General features: G+C 54.8%; 2 protein-coding genes across 8 annotated transcripts in view; one reads left to right on the top strand and one right to left on the bottom strand.

Annotated features, from left to right (window-relative positions):
* Window positions 1–386: 386 nt before the first annotated feature.
* Window positions 387–4,836, bottom strand: TMEM106C (transmembrane protein 106C). Its single transcript, XM_056322614.1, has 8 exons — window positions 4,746–4,836; window positions 3,906–4,125; window positions 3,754–3,817; window positions 3,047–3,206; window positions 2,807–2,947; window positions 2,510–2,559; window positions 2,160–2,213; window positions 387–1,738 (listed from the first exon to the last, which is right to left on the bottom strand). Exons 2-8 carry the CDS (start codon window positions 4,096–4,098, stop codon window positions 1,576–1,578), a joined length of 825 nt encoding a protein of 274 aa, XP_056178589.1. The 5' UTR covers window positions 4,099–4,125; window positions 4,746–4,836; the 3' UTR covers window positions 387–1,575.
* Window positions 4,837–9,721: 4,885 nt separating this feature from the next.
* VDR (vitamin D receptor) overlaps window positions 9,722–19,667 on the top strand; it is a 39,562-nt gene continuing 29,616 nt past the window's right edge. Inside the window, exons 1-4 of one of the 7 annotated variants that reach the window (XM_056322172.1) lie at window positions 9,722–9,753; window positions 10,962–11,057; window positions 14,214–14,301; window positions 16,656–16,840. The gene's annotated coding sequence lies outside the window, so the exon portion shown is untranslated. Of the gene's footprint in view, window positions 9,754–10,961; window positions 11,058–14,213; window positions 14,302–15,090; window positions 16,382–16,655; window positions 16,841–18,177; window positions 18,379–19,074; window positions 19,662–19,667 lie in introns of those variants that run through there. The other 6 variants (XM_056322171.1, XM_056322173.1, XM_056322174.1 and 3 more) reach the window with 6 other exon arrangements.

Genomic DNA, 19,667 nt, shown 5'->3' with positions numbered 1-19,667 from the left:
GTGATTTCCTCATTTTCCTGAAGAGTTCAACTCATAAATTGGGGAAGGGTTATAAGAGTCATGCGAGCAGCTCGTGATCGCATCACCCAGGACTGCACAGTGTGACAGCCACCAAAGCCGGGGTCACCCGTCCCACCGGCCCTGGGGGGGAAAGGAATTGCTGCTCTCTGGGCGAGTTTTTCAGCCCTCGTTCCCCCAAAACCAGCAGCAAGAGGGCACGATCCCACCCAGAGCACCAGCTCCAGGACAAGGAGGAAGCCAGAGCTTTGTCCGAACAAAGGATACCTCGCAGTACCGGGCAACTCGGCTTTAACGAACAGAAATCAGTCCTAGAAACCCTGCTAGGCGCAAGTGCCACTTCTTAAAAAAAAAAAAAAGCAAAAAAAAAAAAGCAAGGGGTGGCTTTATTTCAAACTCACGCAAAATAAAGATCCTTCATTGAAAAGCACCAGCCCCCGTTTCCCTCGTAGCCTTTACCTGCGCTTTGTTTCCACACACACCCCCCCCCTCCGCCTCCCACAGGCGCAGGCAGAGAGGAAACACGGGTGGCTGTAGTGATCACCTTCCAGAAAAATTACAAAGGGCAGAAGCAGAATTAACCCCTCCGAGCTGCAAACGGCGCGAGGCCGCAGTGAGAGCATCGGCAAGTGGCGCTTTCACATCTTTTTTGCCTTAAGAACATGCCAGGAGGCCGGCTCCTGGGAGGGAAGCCTTCCAAAGGCCCAACTCCCACAAAAATCAGTTCAACTCCGCGCTTGTTTGCGGCAGGCACAAGTACAAAGCAACTCCGAGCTACGAGCCCCCTGGTTCTGAACCCCTGAGACCCTGCAGCTGCCGAAGAGGAGGAGAGGAAGGTTTGGAGCAGTGCGGAGGAGGAAGGTCCAGTTCACCAGGAGCCTTCACAGTTCCCCAGCAGTGCTGCACTAACTGAGGCTGCCTTCATCGAGACGGGTGTGTTGGTAATGGTTTGCTGTAGGTGGCCTCAGCTGCCAGCAAACAAAATCTGCACAATAAAGCGTGTTTCAAAGGTTTCGCTTCCTTTGCCTCCTTCTAGTGCAACTCAAGGGATGGAAGCCTTACCTGTGCGCTCCTGACAAGGACTATCCCTTTTTAATCAAGGTCTGCTTTGAAACAAGCCAGTGACATGCTACCACAGAACAAAAGTGGAATAAATTAATTGCACAGAACTAATTAGTTTACCCTGAAAGGAGCTGACACGGTGCTAAGCTTCAAAACAGCTGCAAAAAAGGATCTTCAGACCCTAAAGCAGGAAGCTTGAGAGTCCAGTTTCCCTACCAAAAAGGTTCTTCAGAACCAAAGAGGAAGGTGGGCCGAGCAGGACCCTGGCTTTGGGGAGGGACCTGCCTGCTCATGCGTTAACAACATCCCAGGCGGGTTTTGTGGACAGGCAATGCAGCCCAGCTGCATGGGGAAGAGCGTGAAAGGGACACAGAGCTTTCAAATATCTCCTGCTAAAGTCACTTGCGATCCCTCTGCTTCCTTTTGAAAGTTCCTGCTCCCTTCTAGAAGTTCATGTGCACAACCATCTGCCCACGGAAAACATCAGCTGCACCCTCAGGGCTTGCTCTTGGCTTCCCTGGCTGCGCCTTGTGTCGAGAGGGACTGCAGAGGTAGCGGGTCCAGGGCAGCCGTGGAGTTGGTGCTGCAGTCCACGTAGTGGTACGTTTCCAAAGCGCTCTGTGTCATGTGGCCGATGTAAGAGAGCTTCACTGACGTCCTGGGAGGGGGGAAGAGCAGTTTAGTGGGGACAGAACCCGCAACAGCAATCCCTCTATCAAAATAAAAAAGCCCAGTGGGTTCTACCCTCATCATGTAACCCCTCTTCCCCCTCGAAAGCTGCAGATCCTCTCAGATCTTTGCTCAGGATAGATCACTGCAGTGGACAGGGATATGCAGAGCAGGCGAGCGCAGCCTCTGGTGCAACCACCCCTCACGTGAAAGCTCAGCGTGGAGCAGCCTGGTGTCTTCTCCTCCTCCCTATCTTACATTTCACCCAACTGTGTCAACTGGCCTGGATTAAAAGCTGACACTGTGAACCAGGCTGGGGTGCTTGCCAAGCGGAATTTTCTTCGTGTACCCTAGATTTGCTGTGGCAGCACTTCCCTTTTGAGTCAGGAGCCGAACACTGAACCACCTACCTCATGAAGATCACGATGTTATGTACCTTCACCTTGGGGAATGTGCAAAAGTAACTGGAAGAGACCAAAACAAAGAAATAGGTCAGCACAGGCTAAGCAGGGTTGTAGACACACTCGCGTTTCTTGGTATCTTCTGATGATATTTTCCCTGCGGTGCTAACTCAACTTGAGACACGGTCCAAAAGCCACGTCACAACATCCCGACAAAGTGGCCTGTCAAGTCATTTCTAGCAAACAGTTTCTTGCCAGGAAGTTAGCAGAAAACAAGTAATTTCCAGAACAAATTCTAATTAAGTGAGCTTAAACTTTCCCTCTTCCCCAACTATATACGAAGAGTAGTAAACCCTTACTACACATAAGAGAAGGGTCCTCCCAGCTCCGCCTTCACAGTGAAATTCACCTGTAAAAGAGAAAAATATACTCAGACACAGCTTTAGTACTCTGTTAAATCCACTCCTCTCAGAATATTCCCTGCTGGCTGCTGCCTTTCAGCTGGTGTGCATAAAGCACAGGCTGCTCTAGCCATAAGGCTGTTTTGCCAAGCAAAGGTGTAGACAGACTAATACCAGGTTAACTCACAGTGGTGCACAGGTTTCGTATATTATAAGCATCACCAAAACAAGTTAAGTGCAATGAAAGAGGAGTACCAGTTTGTCACTCAGCGGCTGGATGCTAGAGACGTTGGTGATCTGCTGGGTGCCCACCACAGTGTTCATGTACTGCACCTGGCTGGTCAGGCTGGTCACTGTCACCGAGTAGAAGTTGGAGTTCCTGATCCGTAAGGTGGCCTGGATGGAGAGAGCAGGAAGACACGAGTGGCAGCGACCTTCCTGGAAGCTCAGCACATTATTTATTCCCTCAGGAACACAAACACATGAAAATTTTACCGTGATGGCAAGAATAACAACGGAGTTCTTCTTGTCGAACCAAACCTGAACCACTTTAATACCGTCATCGTTGACCAGGACGGAGTGTGGGAAGAGGAAGAAGACCACCAGCCCTGATATCAGCAGGCAGAGCAGCACGGAGAGCAGGACATACAGCTTCCTGGAAGAGGCAGGGAAGGGTCACCTCCTTTGCCCTAACGCAGCATCCACGGCTGCAAGAGACATTAGACCTGAAACCCAACCTAGCCAGCACACAAGGCGTGTTTGTTCTTCCTTGGAAGAGACGCAGAAGTGCTGCTCTAACATTTTCAATATCTGAAATTGCTCAAAACCGTCACCCTTTAAAGAGGTTATTTTTCGGTAATGAGTAACGCAGCAATCATTTTTGCCCCCATAGACTTTTCGCTATCTGCTATTTTTGCTATTGTTAAGGCAGTTTCTTTCTGAGAGCTTCAGTAAAGGGTGTGGGGATGGATGAATGGTGTGAGTAGGATCATTGTTTCCACATTCACCCCACAGTGGGATTTCACAGGATGTATTTAAAGTTACACTTTAAATTGTATTTGTTGGCATACTCCGATGAAAACAAGCCACGAGATGAAGGGGAGGCTGCAGAACGTGTGAAGTGTTTAGCTGCAGCCATAAACGACAAAAGAGCCCTGTTCACTCTTTGCAGAGACATAATTACTCTCTTACTACACACTTACGTTCTCTGCGGACGAAGCCGTTGGTCACTGTAGGGTATCAGCGCCACCAGCTCATTTACCTGCTCTGGAACGCAAAAAGAACGCATTAACCGATGGCACGTGTGTGCACGGTCGCTCACGTAAATGACATTTGATTTTTGTATTTAAGTCACCTGTGGGAATGCAGCCAGTGCCTTGGCAGGTGGGGCAGGTGATGCTGTCCTGACCTGTGAATTCAACATACGGAAACTTGGCGATGTCTTCCACACGGCCTCGGCTGTTGAGTAAGTCATCATCATCCTCCTCAGGCTTCTGCCTCTGCCTTGGGGGGGCACCGCTAACAGGGAGGGAAAGCGCAGAGCCCATCGTGGCCACCGCAGAAGTGCACGTAACCTGTGACAGAGTAAAAGGTTTTGAAGGAAACCCTGAACTGCGGCCATGGGGAACAGCACCCCCCCCACCCCCCCCCCGAGACCCGGCCCCAGACCCCTCAGGGGAACACCCCCACACAGAGACACCCCGGGGGGGTCCAGCACCCAGCACAGGGAGCCTGCCCCCAACTGACTTCCACAGCACCCTAGGAAGCGAGACACCCTACTTAGGGACACCTCAAGGGGGGGTTGCTGCCAGGCAGCCCCCTTAGAACAGAGGCACCCCCTCCCCGAGACAGCCGCCCCCCCCAACAGAGGTGGTCTCCCCCCCCCCCCCGAACAGACCTACACCCCTGAGGACCCCCCAAGAGGGAGACATACCCCTCCTCCACAGCCAGCCATGCCTAGTAGACACCCCCACCCCCCAAAAACCCCCCAGGCACACGCCCCCCAACACCACCTCCTCAAAACACGCGCACACACAGACACCCCCACACACAGACACCCCCCAGAACGAAACTCCCCCCTCAAACGACCCCACAGTGACCTGCCCCCACGGGAAAGCCCCCCGCAGGGACAGCCACGAAGGGTGCCCCCAGCCCAGGCCCCACCCCCCCGACCCACGCAGCCGCTCAGACCCACCACCGCAGCCGCCACTGTGCCACCCGCGCAGCCGCCGTCGCTATGACAACGGCGAGAGGCGGCGGTGGGCGGAGCCAGCGCCGCCTCCACCCTTCGGTCCCGGCGCATGCGCACAGCGCAGGGCGGGACGCGCCGGGCACGCCCCCTTGTTAACCCCGCCCCTGCACGCCTGGGCGGGGCATGACGTCACGGCGGGGCTGCCCCCCGCCGGGGGAAATGGGCGGGGCCACTAGAGCCCCGCCTGGCCCCGCCCGGGCGTGCCCCTGTCTCAGTGCGCATGAGCATCCCGAGGGGGGCGGAGCCCAGGTCCCCGCCCCTTTGGTGGGGCCGCGGGGCGGGGCCGCGCGGCGCACGCGCCACAGCTGCGCGGGGGAGAGGTGGGCCGGGCGGGGCGGGGCTTTGTGCGCATGCGTACTGCGGGCTGCGCACGGCCCCGCGCGGCCCCTCCTCCCCCCCCTCGCCCCCGCCCCGCCTGCGCCTGCGCCTGCGCACACGCGGCTCCGGGACAGATGCTGGGCTGGGGGCTGCGCTTGCCGGTAGCGGGGGGCCCGGGCCAGTACGAGCCCTGCCCGCACCAGTACGGGGGCTCTGTACCAGTATGATCCCTGCGCGCACCAGTGTGGGGGGCTCTGTACCAGTGCAAGCCCTGCCCGCACCAGTACGGGGGCCTCTGTACCAGTACGAGCCCTGCCGGCAGCGGTATGCGGGCTCCATCCCAGTTCAAGCCCTGCCTGCACCAGTATGGGGGGTCCAGATCAGTACGAGCCCTGCCCACACCAGTATGGGGGGCTCTGTATCAGCATGATCCCTGCCCACACCAGTATGGGGGACTCCACCCCAGTATGATCACTGCCCACACCAGTATAGGGCTGTCCCAGTGCTTGTGCAAGCTTGTGCAAGCTTGGACCTGCTTGTGCAAAGCCACGCGTGTTTGTGCGAGACCCCGTGTGCTCGTGCACACTTGTGAGTGCCAGTGCCAGGTGGCGCGGCCACAGGAGGCTGCCCCTGCTGCTGCCAGGCTGTGCGGGACTGCATGTGCTTGTGCAAGACGTGCAAACCCGTGCACATGTGTGCGAGGCCGTGCCAGCCTGGCACGCTCCATCCTTTGCCGCAGCCTCACCGGGCGCCAGCTCACTCTCCCCTGGCGCTGCCTGGGGGGGGTCACTCCGGGGGTCTCGGCACTCCGACCCCAGGGTCTGCATCCCGGGGGATGCTCCCGCCCCAGGGAAAAGCTGCGGGAAAAACCCAGTTTCCCCTAGATCCCCCCAAAACACCCTGCGGGGTCCCTGCCCTGGTGACAGCAGCACTGGACACTCAATCTTGGCTCTGTCGCCTTTATCACACACCCCCCAACTCTCCTGATGTTTTTATTTCTTGTTTTTTATCAGTTTTATGGCTCAAAGGCACTGGTGCAGCAGCCGGTTCAGCCCAGCATCGCCCCCAGCACCCTGCGACCCAGCCATGATGCGCTGCAGCATCTTGGGCATCTCTAAACCTCTAAATTTGGGGGGAAAAAGGGCCCAACCAGCCCTTTCCCCCCACCACCCCCAGCCCCGATGGCTCTGGGACCAGAGCAAGCAAAACCGCCCCGTTTAGGGCAACATTTATTTAATAAGCTCGCTCCTGTGCAAACACTGGTGGTTTTTTTTCTGCTGGTGGGTTTTTTTCTGCTGTGATGAACGTGAGAGCTTAGTGGAAAAATGAATTCCTTCCCCTCATAATCACCCAAACCATCAAAATAAAGTTTACAGCAAAATTAAATATTTCCACCGGCCCCGCGCACTCCTCCCGTGTGGCCGTCAGAGCTGCTCTCCCCTGCGTTGCCGATGGAAACTTTATGGATCATTTATTCTCTCCTTCCCAGGAGCAAAATGTCAGGGAGGGGGACGCTTCCCAGCTCGCCTTCCCCCCCTGCACTAATTGCCACCTCCTAATTGAGGGCTGTGCATCTCCCATCGCTCCTGAGGAGGTTGTTGGGTGCAGGACTGACCCGTGCGGATGGATGCCTGCATGGGTGGCACGGCAAACCACGTTGAGAGGGGATGGGGAGGGGGGAAACTCACACTGAGCCCCCTGGGGATGGGCTATGGGGCGAGCTCAACCCTATATTAGACCACAGAGAATCCCCAGAAGGGAAGGGAAGAAGCTGCCCCCAAAGACAACGGTGCAAAACCCCACAGCAGCCCCTCTTGCCATGTTGCATCCTGGGTGTAATCCCTTTTTTTCCCATTTTAAGCCTGTTCTCCCACCGAAGCCAGCAGGAATGGAATGGGATGGGGGACGGGGGGGGGGGGCAGGCCGCACCCCACCGGCGCATCGCCACGTCTGGGTTTTGCAACCACTTCCCAAGAAACCTTCACTCACAGGGGGATGGAGCAAGCATGTGAGTCACCCCCGGGAGAGCCGGCTCCGTCCCCCCCGCCCGGGCGAGCAGGATGGGCTGTCACTGCTCCCGGGAGCCGCTGGCATGCAGCCCCTTCCCCAGAGCCGGTGGCATTTCCAGCCCCCTTGTCTTTGTGCTTTTTGCCCTCGTCCGTGTGTCCATCAGGGTTATCTGGGGAGGTGACGTGACTTGGCTGCACCCTTGGCTGAGGAGGGCTTCAGTTCCTCCCACTCAGCATCCCACCCTGCTTGCTGAGCCATCACCATCCTCCCCCAGCCCCGCTGATCCGCAGCCCCGACCCACCGGGCTGAGCGTCCTTTTCCCCAGGCTGGAGCAGCACAAAGGTTCATGGCTGCAGCTCCTGGCCACCGTCCCCACCCCAGAATTAAATCCTCCTGCATCTCTGCGCACCCCCTGGCTCCCACGTGGGAGGGATTTTGCAGCCCACGTGCACAAGGATGTGCAAGTCACGGGGGCACGATGGTGAGCAGAGCAGCACCCGGATTTGGCCCCGATTCCCTTGTGCAAGGTGGATCAAGGCGGGAGAAGCAGCGGGAGAGCTGCTGGAGAGCAGCTGTAACCACCGCAGGTCACGATGGAGCAAATAAAACCTCTCACCAGCTACAAGCCTCCTCTTAGCTGGGGGCACCAACCCAGTGGCGGTGGCAGGGGAAGGGGCTTCAGCAGAGCGATGTTTTACGGGGTTGAGGAGCACGTCACACCGGTCCAGGCAAGGCGAGGTCGGGGGGGTCCCCCTGTGCCGAGGCTTGGGATGTATTTTAACATTTAGGAGGCTGCACCGGTGCCCAGCAGCGGTGGGATGGGTACGTGCAGCCTCTCCCGTGCCAAGTCGCCCGACCCCCCCCCACAGCCCCCTCCCCAGCCTGCTGAAAAAGTTCTGCGCCACTAAATTGTCTCCAATGAACTCCCATTTCTTCCCAGACGTTGTTTTTTCTTCTTGGCCTCATTAAATCAATTTGAAAACAGTTAGCAGAACGCTTTCCCCACGCACACAAGAGCTGTTGATCCCGGTGATTGCAGCAGGGGGCGGTGATTGCTGTCTGCCTCCCTCGTGTGCACTGGGGGCTTATTTTCTCAGGGGATTTTGGGTTTAGGGAACACTTAGTAAACTCTGGGAGCATCACACAGGCCTTTCTTGAAGCATTTCTTGCTGCTTTAGTGGGTGTTGCTGGTGGCCACACCCCGGGTGGGTTTTTGAGGATGGAAAGGGAAAAACTGCCAAGTGTCCTGAGTTCTCTAGACTGGGGGCATAATGTGCCCAGGCAACGGAGCAGCTTTGGGCTGGGGCTGTGACAGTGGCTGAACTGGCTCAGCCCAAACCCCCGTACTCGGAACCTGACTCACGTCACCGGCGAAGGAATTTTGGGTGGTCAGGGTCAGTACTGGCAACCCAGCTGGTTGCAGTATCCCAAATACCTCCAGGTCCCACGGGAGCAGCCAAACCCCGGTGTCCTGCAGGTCCCCGGACCTGCGAGGGCTTCACACAGGCTGTGTCCATGCTTGGTCCGTGGGACCCCGGGCTCTGCCACGAGCTGAGGGGGGCTGTGGGGCCGAGCAGAGGCTGCCAACAGCCACGGCTCTGCCAGGAACCTGCCGGCACTCGGAACCGCACTGAGGCCCTGCCTGCTGCCTGCAGTCCGGAGGCAGGGGATGAATCAGCTCTCTGCCCTTAATCTGATCTAAACACCAGGAAAGCACAAGGCAGCCATAATCAGATGGAGGTTTTGCAGTGTGCGATAGGGCTCTCGGGTGTCACCCTGAAAACAGGAGAGGAGGGAGAAGCCCAGCAAACGCTACAGCTGCCTGAGCAGGATGTTTTTTCTTGCCAGGCTCGAGTACAGGGTGGCTTCTTGCTTGGAAATCCAGGAGGGCAGCAGTCTCCAAACCGCCGCCAGCCCCAGGCACAGAGCTGTGCCATGTCCAGCTGCCAGGAGGACCCGGAGCAAGGGGAGTCTGGTGGGGGCACCCCAGCATGCCCAGGGCTGATGCTATCGGGGGACAGTTTGCCCGGGAGTGCTGGGGGGGGGGCACTATTGTACCGGTGGTGTTTGCCCTGCCCCAGTAAGGCACTGACCGCAGGCCAGCAGGACACGGGTAAGCTGCCCAAGCCCACTGGGCCTTCTGTAGGGGTTATGCTCCCCACAATTCCAGGCGGTGGCTCTCCAAAAGCCCCCAGCAGTGCCCCTGGAGCCCCCGGCAGACCACAGGGCTCCCCACAGGCCCCGGAAGCGGGGCAGCACGGGCAGGCTCAAGGGGGGCACCGGGCCGCGCAGCGGGGGTCGCGGCGGGGGGGGGTCCGCCGGTCGGGCAGCCCGGGGGAGCCCCGCGGTGCGGCGGCCACGTGCAATCTCCCGCCGTCCCCCGCCACGCCCCTAAGGGGCGAGGACGCACGCAACACAGACCTTATATGGTGCTGGTGGGCGGTGTCGGAGCGGGCACGCCCTCGAAGGGGCGGAGTGGAGGTATTGCCGCGCTGTCACTGGCTGGGGCGCGGCCCGGAGGCGTGGCCCCGACGAGGGGCTGAGCGCGGAGCCGGCCGGTTCCCGTCAAAAGGCGGCCCCGGGGCGGCGGGGGAGGGAGGGTTGGTCGGCGCCCGGAGCGCAGGTACCGGGGCCCGGGCTGGGAGCACCGGGGACCCGCGGGGACCCCGCTGTTGAGGGAAACCCCCCGCTCGGTGCCCACTGTGGGCCGGGTCTTGGGGGTGGCAGTGGCTCTGGTGGTCGCTGGGATGTGGGCGGACCTGACCGGGGGTGGGTGGGGGGCGGCTGTTGCTGTGGTGAAGCCTTCAGTGCAACCCCGCGGTCCGGGGGACATGGGTGTGGGTCGCCCCCGGGTACCCTCTGCACTTTCCCTGCCGGTTAGAGGGTCCTGTGGGGGTATGGGGGCGTGCTAAGCCCCCCTGAGATGTGGGGGTGCTGGGCCTCCCCGGGTGCTCTGTGTGCTCCCTGGTTGGGGGTCTCACGTGGGCATGGGGGTCCCTGTTTTCCCTATCTTGAATTGGGGGTCCTATGCATGTTTGGGCCCCCCATACTCTTTGCCCACCCCCAGGTTGGGCGTCCTGTGTGAGACCCCCTGACAGCTCGTGTCTCCCCTCAGCTGGGGGCTCACAGGGCAGACAGAGGCTTCCCCTGCCAAAACTGAGGTCCCTCTAGGGTTGAGGGGGTCAAGAGCCCCTCTCTGTGAGTTGTGGGGGTGGCTCCTGGCTTTAGGGGGGCCAGGGTCCCCCCAGTGCTGCTCGGTCTAGGGTCTGACCACCCCTTGCTGCACTCAGGAATGAGGGTTCAGCTTGGAGCTGGGGGGTGTCCTGGGGCTGAATGTGACTGTTGGGGGTGCTTTGCTCCCCCCCAAAATTCTGGCTGACTTAACCCTTTCTGGGCTGGTTGGCAATTCCCCCGGGGTCAGCATGAGGATGGGGAGAAGCTGGACCCAGTCCATTGGTGTGAACCCTCCTGTTCCCCTCTGCGGCCCTGAGCCCCTTCCCCTTCTGTCCCCTATCATGGGATGTCACCCCTGTCCCCTCTCCCCATGCTCTGTCCCTCTCTGGGCCTCCCCAAACCCTTTTGGGGGGCCTCTGAAGCTGTTGAATTATCTGGGTGCTGTTGGGGTGCCAAACTGATGTTTTAAGGTCTCCAGCCTGTTCCTTATCAACAGGTTTCTGATTCAGATAAGTGCCTGATCAGTGATCAGCTTTAAAATGCGTCTTAAACTTAATCTCTCAATTAAGTGTTTTTTGAAGTGGGGTGAGGAGAGATCTCAAAGGCCGGGCTGAGACCCCAGCGTGGCAGTAATTGCAATTGTTTGTAATTCCCCAGTGACTTTTCATCTGTCTGTGAGCGATCCCATTGGCCGTGTTGGATGTGACTGCCAGGATCTTTCATCTGCGAGTTCCCAGCATAAAGAAAGCGAAGGTACCGGGGATCTTCCTGCAGCTCCCGCGTGAGGGAGGGGGGTTCTTTTTCCCTGGGCCAGCACTGAGCACCCAAAGGGACCTGGTGGTTTGCGGGTGGCCGGCATAGGGCAGGTAGAGGTGCCTGCTCTCTGGGGTAAGCTGCTCCTTCCCCTCTTTTCCCCCTTACTTGAGCCTGGGGCTGGAGCCTTCAGCATTAAAAGTTTCTTCAGAAACTGGTTTTCACGAGAAGCCAGCCCTGGCTTTGCAGCATTTTGTGGCGTGCTCTCCTCCCACGTGAACTGGGCAGTGACTCATCTTCCTCCAAGGACTCGATTAAAGGAGCACCAGCGATTCGGGACAACGTGCCTCCTCTCCTGAGGGGAGGCAGATGTCTGCTCAGGGTCCTGCTCTGGTCTGCAGGCCCTGTTGGTGCCACTTCCATGTCTGCTGGGGAGTGACAGCGAGCCGGGCTGCCTTGGGTTAGCGCTCTGAGCGCCCCTGTGACAGGAGGGAGGAATGTCTAACCTGTCAGCTTTGGGGAAGGAAGTTAAGGCTATAATTGCTCATTTGAATGAAACCTCTTTTGCCTCCTCCAAAGCAGCCAGTTAAAACTGAGTCAAATCAGATCGGGTTGGTGGCTGTCGACTGCGCTGCAGCTTCCGGATGGGCCCTGTGAAAGTGCTTAACTGGGAGCAAGGGCAAAAAATATAACGTGCCAGGCTGAGGAGCCATGTGTTGGCATGGTGTGGCTTGGACGGCTGTCCCCTGGCACCACATGCCCTGAGGAGGAGGGTGAGGAAGGCCTGTCAGGTGCAGGAGGCATTGGCAGACGTCTGCCAGAGATCTTGCTTGTCTGTAAACAGATGGGGTGTAAGATCTTACAACAGGATTTTTGAATAACAAAGGCACAAATCACAAAAATAGGTTTTTCATCGGGCAAGAATTTGCCTCGGGTCAGTTAGTCTTTCACTAGATGTTTGTTTCCCGAGTCCCACTGTACTTAAGACAAAATAACTGGATAATCTAGCCTCTTTTTCCATTTAATAGCTAACTGTGGAGAAGCGGCTGTCCCTCTCTCCCTGTGGCTAGAGGTGTGCTCAGAAACAATTTTTAACCCGCTGTTGCTGAGCCAAAGCGAAGTCAGTCTGGCCCGAGCTTCCTGTGGTGTGCAAAGGGGAAATGCTGAAATGTCAAGTGATTGGGAGAGGAATAATTGGAGTTAAAGGTGGCTGGAAGTGGGTCTGTCTCGCGTGGGATGTCCCAGCGTGAAGGGGTAGGGGGGAAGCCATCAGCCGAGCTGTGGCACATCTTCCCCTGCTTGTGCAAGGGAGTGTGAGCCCGTGACAGCGTGCCGGCTCCAAGGGGAAGGGGATGTGCACGTGGGGTGCAGGGTGAGATCTGATTGCTCCGCCGTGAACCTCCTCAGTCTAATTATGGTCACAAATGAGGGCAATCAGCTGATGCTGCAGCTGGAGAGAAGACATGCGTGGCTGCAGCAGGCATGGGGGCTGTTCTGTGGGTGGGCATTGGACACTGCTACGAGGGACTTTCCTAAAACTAAGTTATGTGGGAGGAATTAAATCCCACTTCTGTGGAAGGAGACGTCATGTGTGGGGTGTCCTGTTTTGGCAGTGTCTTGTGGGCAGTGGGTTTTATGTGCTGCCCTTCTGTATTTGAATATGACGCAGGTGGCAAGTGAATAAATGCAGGTGACATCTAAATAACAGTATCACGTTGGTGGGGATGTGTCTAGGTGCTGGGTACGGTCTTGTCCCATCCCACAGGACTGACCTCTCCCAGAGCTGTCTGCATCGCGGTTCCTCCTCGCAGCTGGAGATGCCGGGAACCCGTGATCCAGGCAGCATCCACCACAGTTACGGTTATCGACGGCAAGCCACTTCTGCAGGAGGTGGCTCTGCTTCCATCGACTCTTTCATATAGCTAGAAGGGGGTGGTTCCCCCTTTGGGTAACCTCCTGGTTACGTCTCTTGGGTAAGAGATGGCAGCGGAGCGATTCAGTGCTCTGCTCCGGGGCTTGCGTAACTCATGTGAAACGGCTCACACTCACCATGCATCACTGAGGCAGACAGATCGGGGGGCAAAACAACCGCTGCGTTTTCAGGCGGCGGGTGAAAGTTGTTGCGACAGCTGGCTGCTCACCTTGCAGCCCACGGAGGGCAGCCATGGAGCATCTGGTTTCTGTTGACTGTTTTCTTCCCACTCATGTGAGAGTGTGTTTCAGGAGACCCTGAGGTGACAGCTTCTTGGTTGCCTGCTCCAGTGTCATGGTGAACACGTTCCTGCACATGAACACCCCCTGCTACCTGCCAGCACTCTGTGGTGGGGAGGAGAGGCAGTGGTGTTAATTTAGAACCCTTTTGTGAAGGTGGGGATTAAAATGTAACCCCAAAATGAGAGAAATGCAAATGGAACGGCTTCATAAAATAAATACATAGACCTACAATTTACTGCTGACCATTAATGCAGCAATTAATTATGGAAAGCATCCTTCTGATTTGGGCTGTTTGTGTTAAATTTTGTCTCTGAGGTTGTACCCCCCATGGAGGAGGACAACGGAAGAACCAGGCAAAAATGGAGTTGGGATAGGTGATTGTAGGTCCCTTCCAGTTGAACTATGCTATTCTAAGAATGAAAATACCTTTTTTTTTTTTTGGACAAGACCTGCGTGCCGGTGTTAGGCTGACAGCCTGTGGGGACAGCTTGTGCCCCTGGGGTTGGGAGAGGGGAGGACGGTTAAACCAGGGCTTGAGGAACATAAATGGCAAAGGGAGCAAAAGTCCAGGGAGATAAGGAAGGCCAGAGGTTCTCCAAGGCTTTAAAATGGAGCTTCTCAGCAGTGACCTGGAGAAGCAGATGTGATGGCTGGGGAATGGGTCTGTTACAGTCGAGAGACCTTGGTGTGGCTTGGCTGAAGGACCCGTGCAGCAGGGCATTTGCCGGTGCCACTCTCGCCTTCCTTTTAAGTGTTTGCTGAATCAGTTGCAACTCAAATACAGTTTTCTTGCCTGTGGTGTTTAACGGCAGTATCAGTGTAAAGCTCGTATGTGTAAGTGAATTTTTGCTACTAATAAGTGGTAACGGGATGTAAAAGTGATGAAAAACAATACCTGGAACCTTTTATCTGTATATCTAAAAGTAGTTTCCTCATTGCCAGGAATACATGCTGCCTGCCCAAGGCGTCAGGACCTGCTGACGTGACTTCTGAGCTGTGATTATTTTTTTTCCTGGTCAGTGGGACACTGGTGAGTGAATCTTCTGTCTTAAAAGTCCTCTGTGTGTTCATGGTTCCCAGGGGTTTTTGGTGGGAGCATTGGTGTGCTGGATGAGGTGAGTTGTGTTGAAAAGGGCGTTCTTGGCACATGATGCCTTTCTGCTCGCTCTCTTGAAAAGTCTGTGCCTCTTCCTAAGGGTTTGCACGCCTGACGCCGGTGCTCCCCTTTGCCATGAGCCTTTCCATCCCGACTCCAGCCAGCCGGCTGCCCAGCTCGCGTAGGTGCTATTTCAGTTTCTCAATACCAGGCTGCAATGCACAACACCTCTTGCTTTATCGGTGCTCTTACTCCTCCAGCTCACTTGGGCAAGAAGCCTCCCACAATCGGCTGGTGCGATGGGCGAGGTGATCGGTGGTGGGGGCAGTGATGGTTCCCTTCCCTCCCGGCCGTGCTGGCATCCTGTGCTGTCCCTGACCCACTGCCAGGTGCGGGATGGGGCTTGGGGAGCTGTGTATCACATCAGGTGAAGTGACGTGTCTGTAAAGGCTTCGCTTCTCTCTGCTGCAGGGATGTGGATAGTGCTGACTTGGAGGGTTCCGTTATAAATAAGCACTCATAGCTCCATAAATACACCCGTTCAACAGAACGCAGATAAGATACAAATGAGGTCTATACTTAGATTCGCTTAGTTTTGCGGAACTAAGCGTCCTTGATCAGACCTGGGAGTGTTGGCTCACCTTTGTGTCCCCAGAGGGGTGGTCAGTACGGGCTGCCATGTGTGGAGCTTGAACGTGATGCCCTGGGAGACACAGACCGAGAAGCACTTGTCTCTCCTCAGTTTGTGTCTTCCTGAGGTCCTTGTGCCCTCCTGGACAGGACACTGCGCTTGGTGCTATTGTCACCAGGAAGAGAGACTTTATTTCTGTAGTCTGGCTTATGCTGTATGTGGAGATGCTGCTGACTGGTTCCCAGTCCTGAGCTCACACCACTGTTCTGGGGACTCTTCCGTGAGGAGGAGAGCCCTTCCCAGCCCAGCAGTCCTGGCACGTTACTTTCCTCTGCCCTTTTGTCCTGGTGTCTGGGTGCAGGCAGTTCTTGAAAGTCCATTTATCAGACACAGACAGGTACAAGTTGTGCTCTCACTGGCACACTCAAAGGAGAGGCGATGGTTTTCAGAGGTCTCTGCTTCCTGCTCAGACATTCGAGTAATTCTGTGGTCTGGTCAGTGTTGGACAGAGGAGAAGAAACCTGTTTGTGCTCTGGGTGGCCTCCCACACTGTCCTCTGTGTTGACACTGCGTGTCACTGGGAGAGGGCACAAAAACCAATGTAGGTGGGTTGCCTGATGCTCTTGAAAGATAAACTGTCCTTCGCCATCGCAGGGTGGGAGACCCTGTGCCTGTACCAGAACCACTGACAGGCATGATGGGGCTACTGCACTGGAGGAAACACTTCCTTCTGTTTGTTTTACTTGTCATGGATGACAGAATTTCAAGCCAGTGAAGTATATTGTGACACTGTGACCATGGTTGTGTGATCCCTGCTGCGCAAACTTGGCAGGGGAAAGGATGAGGTGGGATCTGAGGCAACGCACCAACAACACTGCATGCCTAAATCCATGGGTAATATATTGATCTAATCATAGGAAGGGTGATGCTTAACTTCTGGCAGGTCAGAGGCAGCACTTAGTGGGTTCCTCTGCTCGCGGACACCGCAGTTGCAAGTGCAGAAAATGTAATTTCTGTTTCTTTCTGCAGCCCAGACATACCTGGTCGGAGTGCTTTCTGGTCCGGGACAAGCTGAACTGAAAATGGCTGATGTGGGGGAATGGGATTGCTACAGCTCATCTCTGGGAAGGAGAAAAGCAGAATTACCCACAGATTTCTTAGTAGAGGGAACAATTTTAACCCTGCTCGCTCACTTCCTTAAGTAGCAGTAAAATTGCTGGAGAAGGAACTGCTTGTCAAGGGCAGGGCATGACTCTGCCTTGGCATCACGTGCTGCGGCTGTGCTTAGCTCTGAATTTACCTGTCTGCTCGTCCAGACAGGCAGGAGGAGCAGAGACCTGGGAGCCAACTGCTCCCCGCAGGCTGCCCGGGCACCCGCTGCAGGTAAACAGCTGTCCCGGTCTGGGGGAGCAGCCTGGCTGGCTGGGGGTGGGGCGGGTGGGTCTGACCTCTTCTTAGGGCCCCTGGTCTGCAGCAATAGGCTGTGATTCTGACCAAAACTTCACTTCAAGGGGGAAAACGGCAATTAGTGCAAAGGTTTAATGGTCACTGGGCTTGTTTTAGCTTTTATCTCCTTGGTGAGAGATGATGTGTGGATGTCCTCTTAGTTTTGTCTGACTCCTGGTTTTCCTTTTGCTCTTGCACCCACCCCTTTTAGCTTGGTGCTTTTGCCTCTTCTAACCTGTGGCTGCTGCATTTCTACTTCTCCTTCAGTCAGCTGATAGAGATTGACTGAGAAATCACTGCTTTGCCTGTGGCTGTTCAGGAAACTGAAGTTTGCCAGGAGTGCCTGGGCCGGAGAGAGGTATGGGTGCACGGGCTGGACTTCAGCACGGCTGAAAGGTGAGAGACAAGAAAGAAAATAACCAAGTAATGAATGAGGAGGCATCGCTACAACAAGCTGAGCCTCTGGAGCTCGTGCACAAGACAGATCCCTTCTGAGGAGCTGGTGAGGGTTAGTCTGGTCATGGGGATGTTCACTTGTAGCTCCTATCCTTTTGCATCTGCGTGCATGCAAATATTCCTGGCTGTGGGATGGCCTCAGAGATGACATGACTGTGTTCCGGGTTTTTTTTCCTCCCATAAACTGGAAATACCCACTGTGATGCTCCAGCTCTGTCCCTCTGGTGCAAGCAGGCCCAGGGATACACTGATTTTTGGGTCTCATCTTGCCCAAAAGCTGGCAGTTTCCATGGTCATATTGTAACTTCCTGCTTGATTGCAGTCATGAGGCTTGCAGTCATGTTATGCTGTGTATTGGGAGCTACGTTTTATTTTCTAATTAACAACAGGATTCTTGTAATGCCACTTACTGTCTGTTGTAATACCAAATTCCTGGGAAATGTGCTCGATGGTGAAGCTGGATCGCTCTTAAAAAAGTGGGGAAGGCTTCTGTGTTTATCTAGGTCTTGTAATGAGGGCTGGTCAAGGCTTGTGTTTCTATGGTGTTGTTTTAGGGTGACTAATCCATCACAAATCAACTCTTCTGTCACTTGCTGCTTCTTAGACTGCAGCTTTCTCCAAGTCAGTGTCTTTCCCCACCCTAATAAATAATGGGAATAATAAATATTTAGGAAATAATGCAGCTGAGTAGGAAAGCTGTAACTGGAGCAGCTTGACAAGCCTAGATGGATGCAAGGAGCTTTAAAAGTTATTTTTCCTCTTTCATGAGAGGGTTTTGCTTGCCCCAAGGTAGATTTGTGAGTGTGGCTGAGTGGCACCTTGCAGCAAACATCTAACATAATCTGCTTCCAGAACAGGTTGACCAAAGCCGCCAGGTCTCTACTTCTGGGAATGACCTCAGACGTTGTCCTCTATCTCCAGGAATCTTAGTAAATTAGTTTATTATTTCAAAGGCCACTGGAGCAGATCAGCAGCCTCAGAAGGGCCCTATCTTTTCCATGTACGTTATGACCTCGTGAATCCCAAGACCTTGAATTCTGGACCCTTCCTGCAGAGCTCTGGGTTGGTGCCTTGCACAGAGGAGCTGTTCTGCAGCCCAGCCTTGATATCCGAGTGCTGCTGGCGTGGCTTGCCTGGCTTCATGCACTTATTTCAAGCAAGTCTGGGGAATGTGTGTTGTAATATCTGACCTGGTTGTGTGGGTTTAGCTGTGGTGTTAAAAGGATCTTGCATGGCTCTCCTGGGCAGTCTGAAACCAGCCAGGAGCCACTTCTGCTGAAGAGTGGACATCCAGCTCCTGGCACTTCCTCAGAGTCGGGGCATGAAGATTTAAACTCTCCTCTTCAGCAGAGTTTCAGTTCCTCTCCCAAATGTAGGGCATGTCTTCAGCAGATCATTATGTCTATGCAGACTTCAGTAGCATTTTGCAGCTTAATCAGCTGAAGTTTTTCCTCCATCTCTAGCAAAAAACCCTCAAGGTAGGCTTGATACAATAAATGAAGTATTTTCAGTATTGAAGTTGCTGGGGAGTCCCTGGGGGTTTGTGTATTCTTGGTGCATTTTCTCTCTCTGGTGGAGAGTGATCGAGCAATTTGCATTCTTAGCAAGAACCTGTTTGCATATATTTCGAAATAAGGGATAAGCTTTTAAGGAGTGTGGTATTTGCCACATGCAGGGACAGCTCCTTTCTGTTGGCCTTTGTCGAATTTCTGGAATACGAGCAGAAGGGTTCCTCATCTGTTTTTACCCTGGAATTAGTGGTTGGGAAACAAAGGCACAGATGAAGCACACAAGTGATTTGGAGCAAGAGGGAAGGGATAATTGAAATCTAGGAAGGGTTCAGGTGCCACTAAGTGTCATAGGGAGGCATCTGTGGAAATAATTGTTGTTCTGAATTTGTTTGAGCAGAATATTCCCTTTGACTTGTCCTTGCTGTGCCCTGCAATTACCGGGTGCGCATGTGGTGGTGTTACTTGGAGGCACAACGGTACAGGCAGAGCAACAGTGATATCAGCATGGAAATCATGTTGACTAAGCTAAAGACAGGCTTTCCATTGGAAGCATTAGCTTGGAGAAATAACTCTTCTAGATAACAAGTGAAAATGTGAAAGGAGGAAATAGCTATTATGTGCTACTCCTGTCTGTAGTTAAAATTATAAGCCAAAGGGGTAGGAAAAGCAGAGACATCTGCTGCCGATAATTTGTGAATGGGTTAGGGTTACAGCACCTTAATGCCAAATACTGCACAGTACAGCTGGTGTAGATTTAATTTAGGAGCCTTTTCTGCGGTTGGAAATGCTTCCCGCTCTGCGATCCTGCCGGATTGCCATCCAGGAGCCCGGGGTGAGCAAGAAGCAAGAGCTTCTGCATCCCTTGGCTGAGGACACAGACGTGCACGTGGAGGTTGCCGTCTTTAAATGTCAATAAAACCATAGCAGGCCAAAGAAGTGCCAGCTGCACTGGCTGTGGTGCTGGAGGGAGAGGCTGTGTCGGTACACGTGTGCTTGTTCACTGCATCCATCTGAAGAGCAAACAAAGTTCTGCTGCTTATGGCTCAGCAGCAACAGCCCTGCAGTGGCCTCAGCTTGCCATGGGGTGCCTTCGGTAGCTCCAGACTTGATTTTTCTTTGGGATTTTTATTGATAGCTTCCCATAGCTAACTTTATTCTACAGCTCGTGAGTGCCTTAGGACAGTCGAACAGGATGTCCTGCAGTCAAGGATCAGGCTAAGCATGACTTCTCTCCACTTCCCCAACCGGCAGTAAGT

The sequence above is a fragment of the Falco biarmicus genome, chromosome 19 (genome assembly GCF_023638135.1).
Source record: "Falco biarmicus isolate bFalBia1 chromosome 19, bFalBia1.pri, whole genome shotgun sequence".
Classification (NCBI taxonomy): Eukaryota; Metazoa; Chordata; class Aves; order Falconiformes; family Falconidae; genus Falco; species Falco biarmicus.
This window is presented reverse-complemented; position numbering and strand designations above follow the sequence as displayed.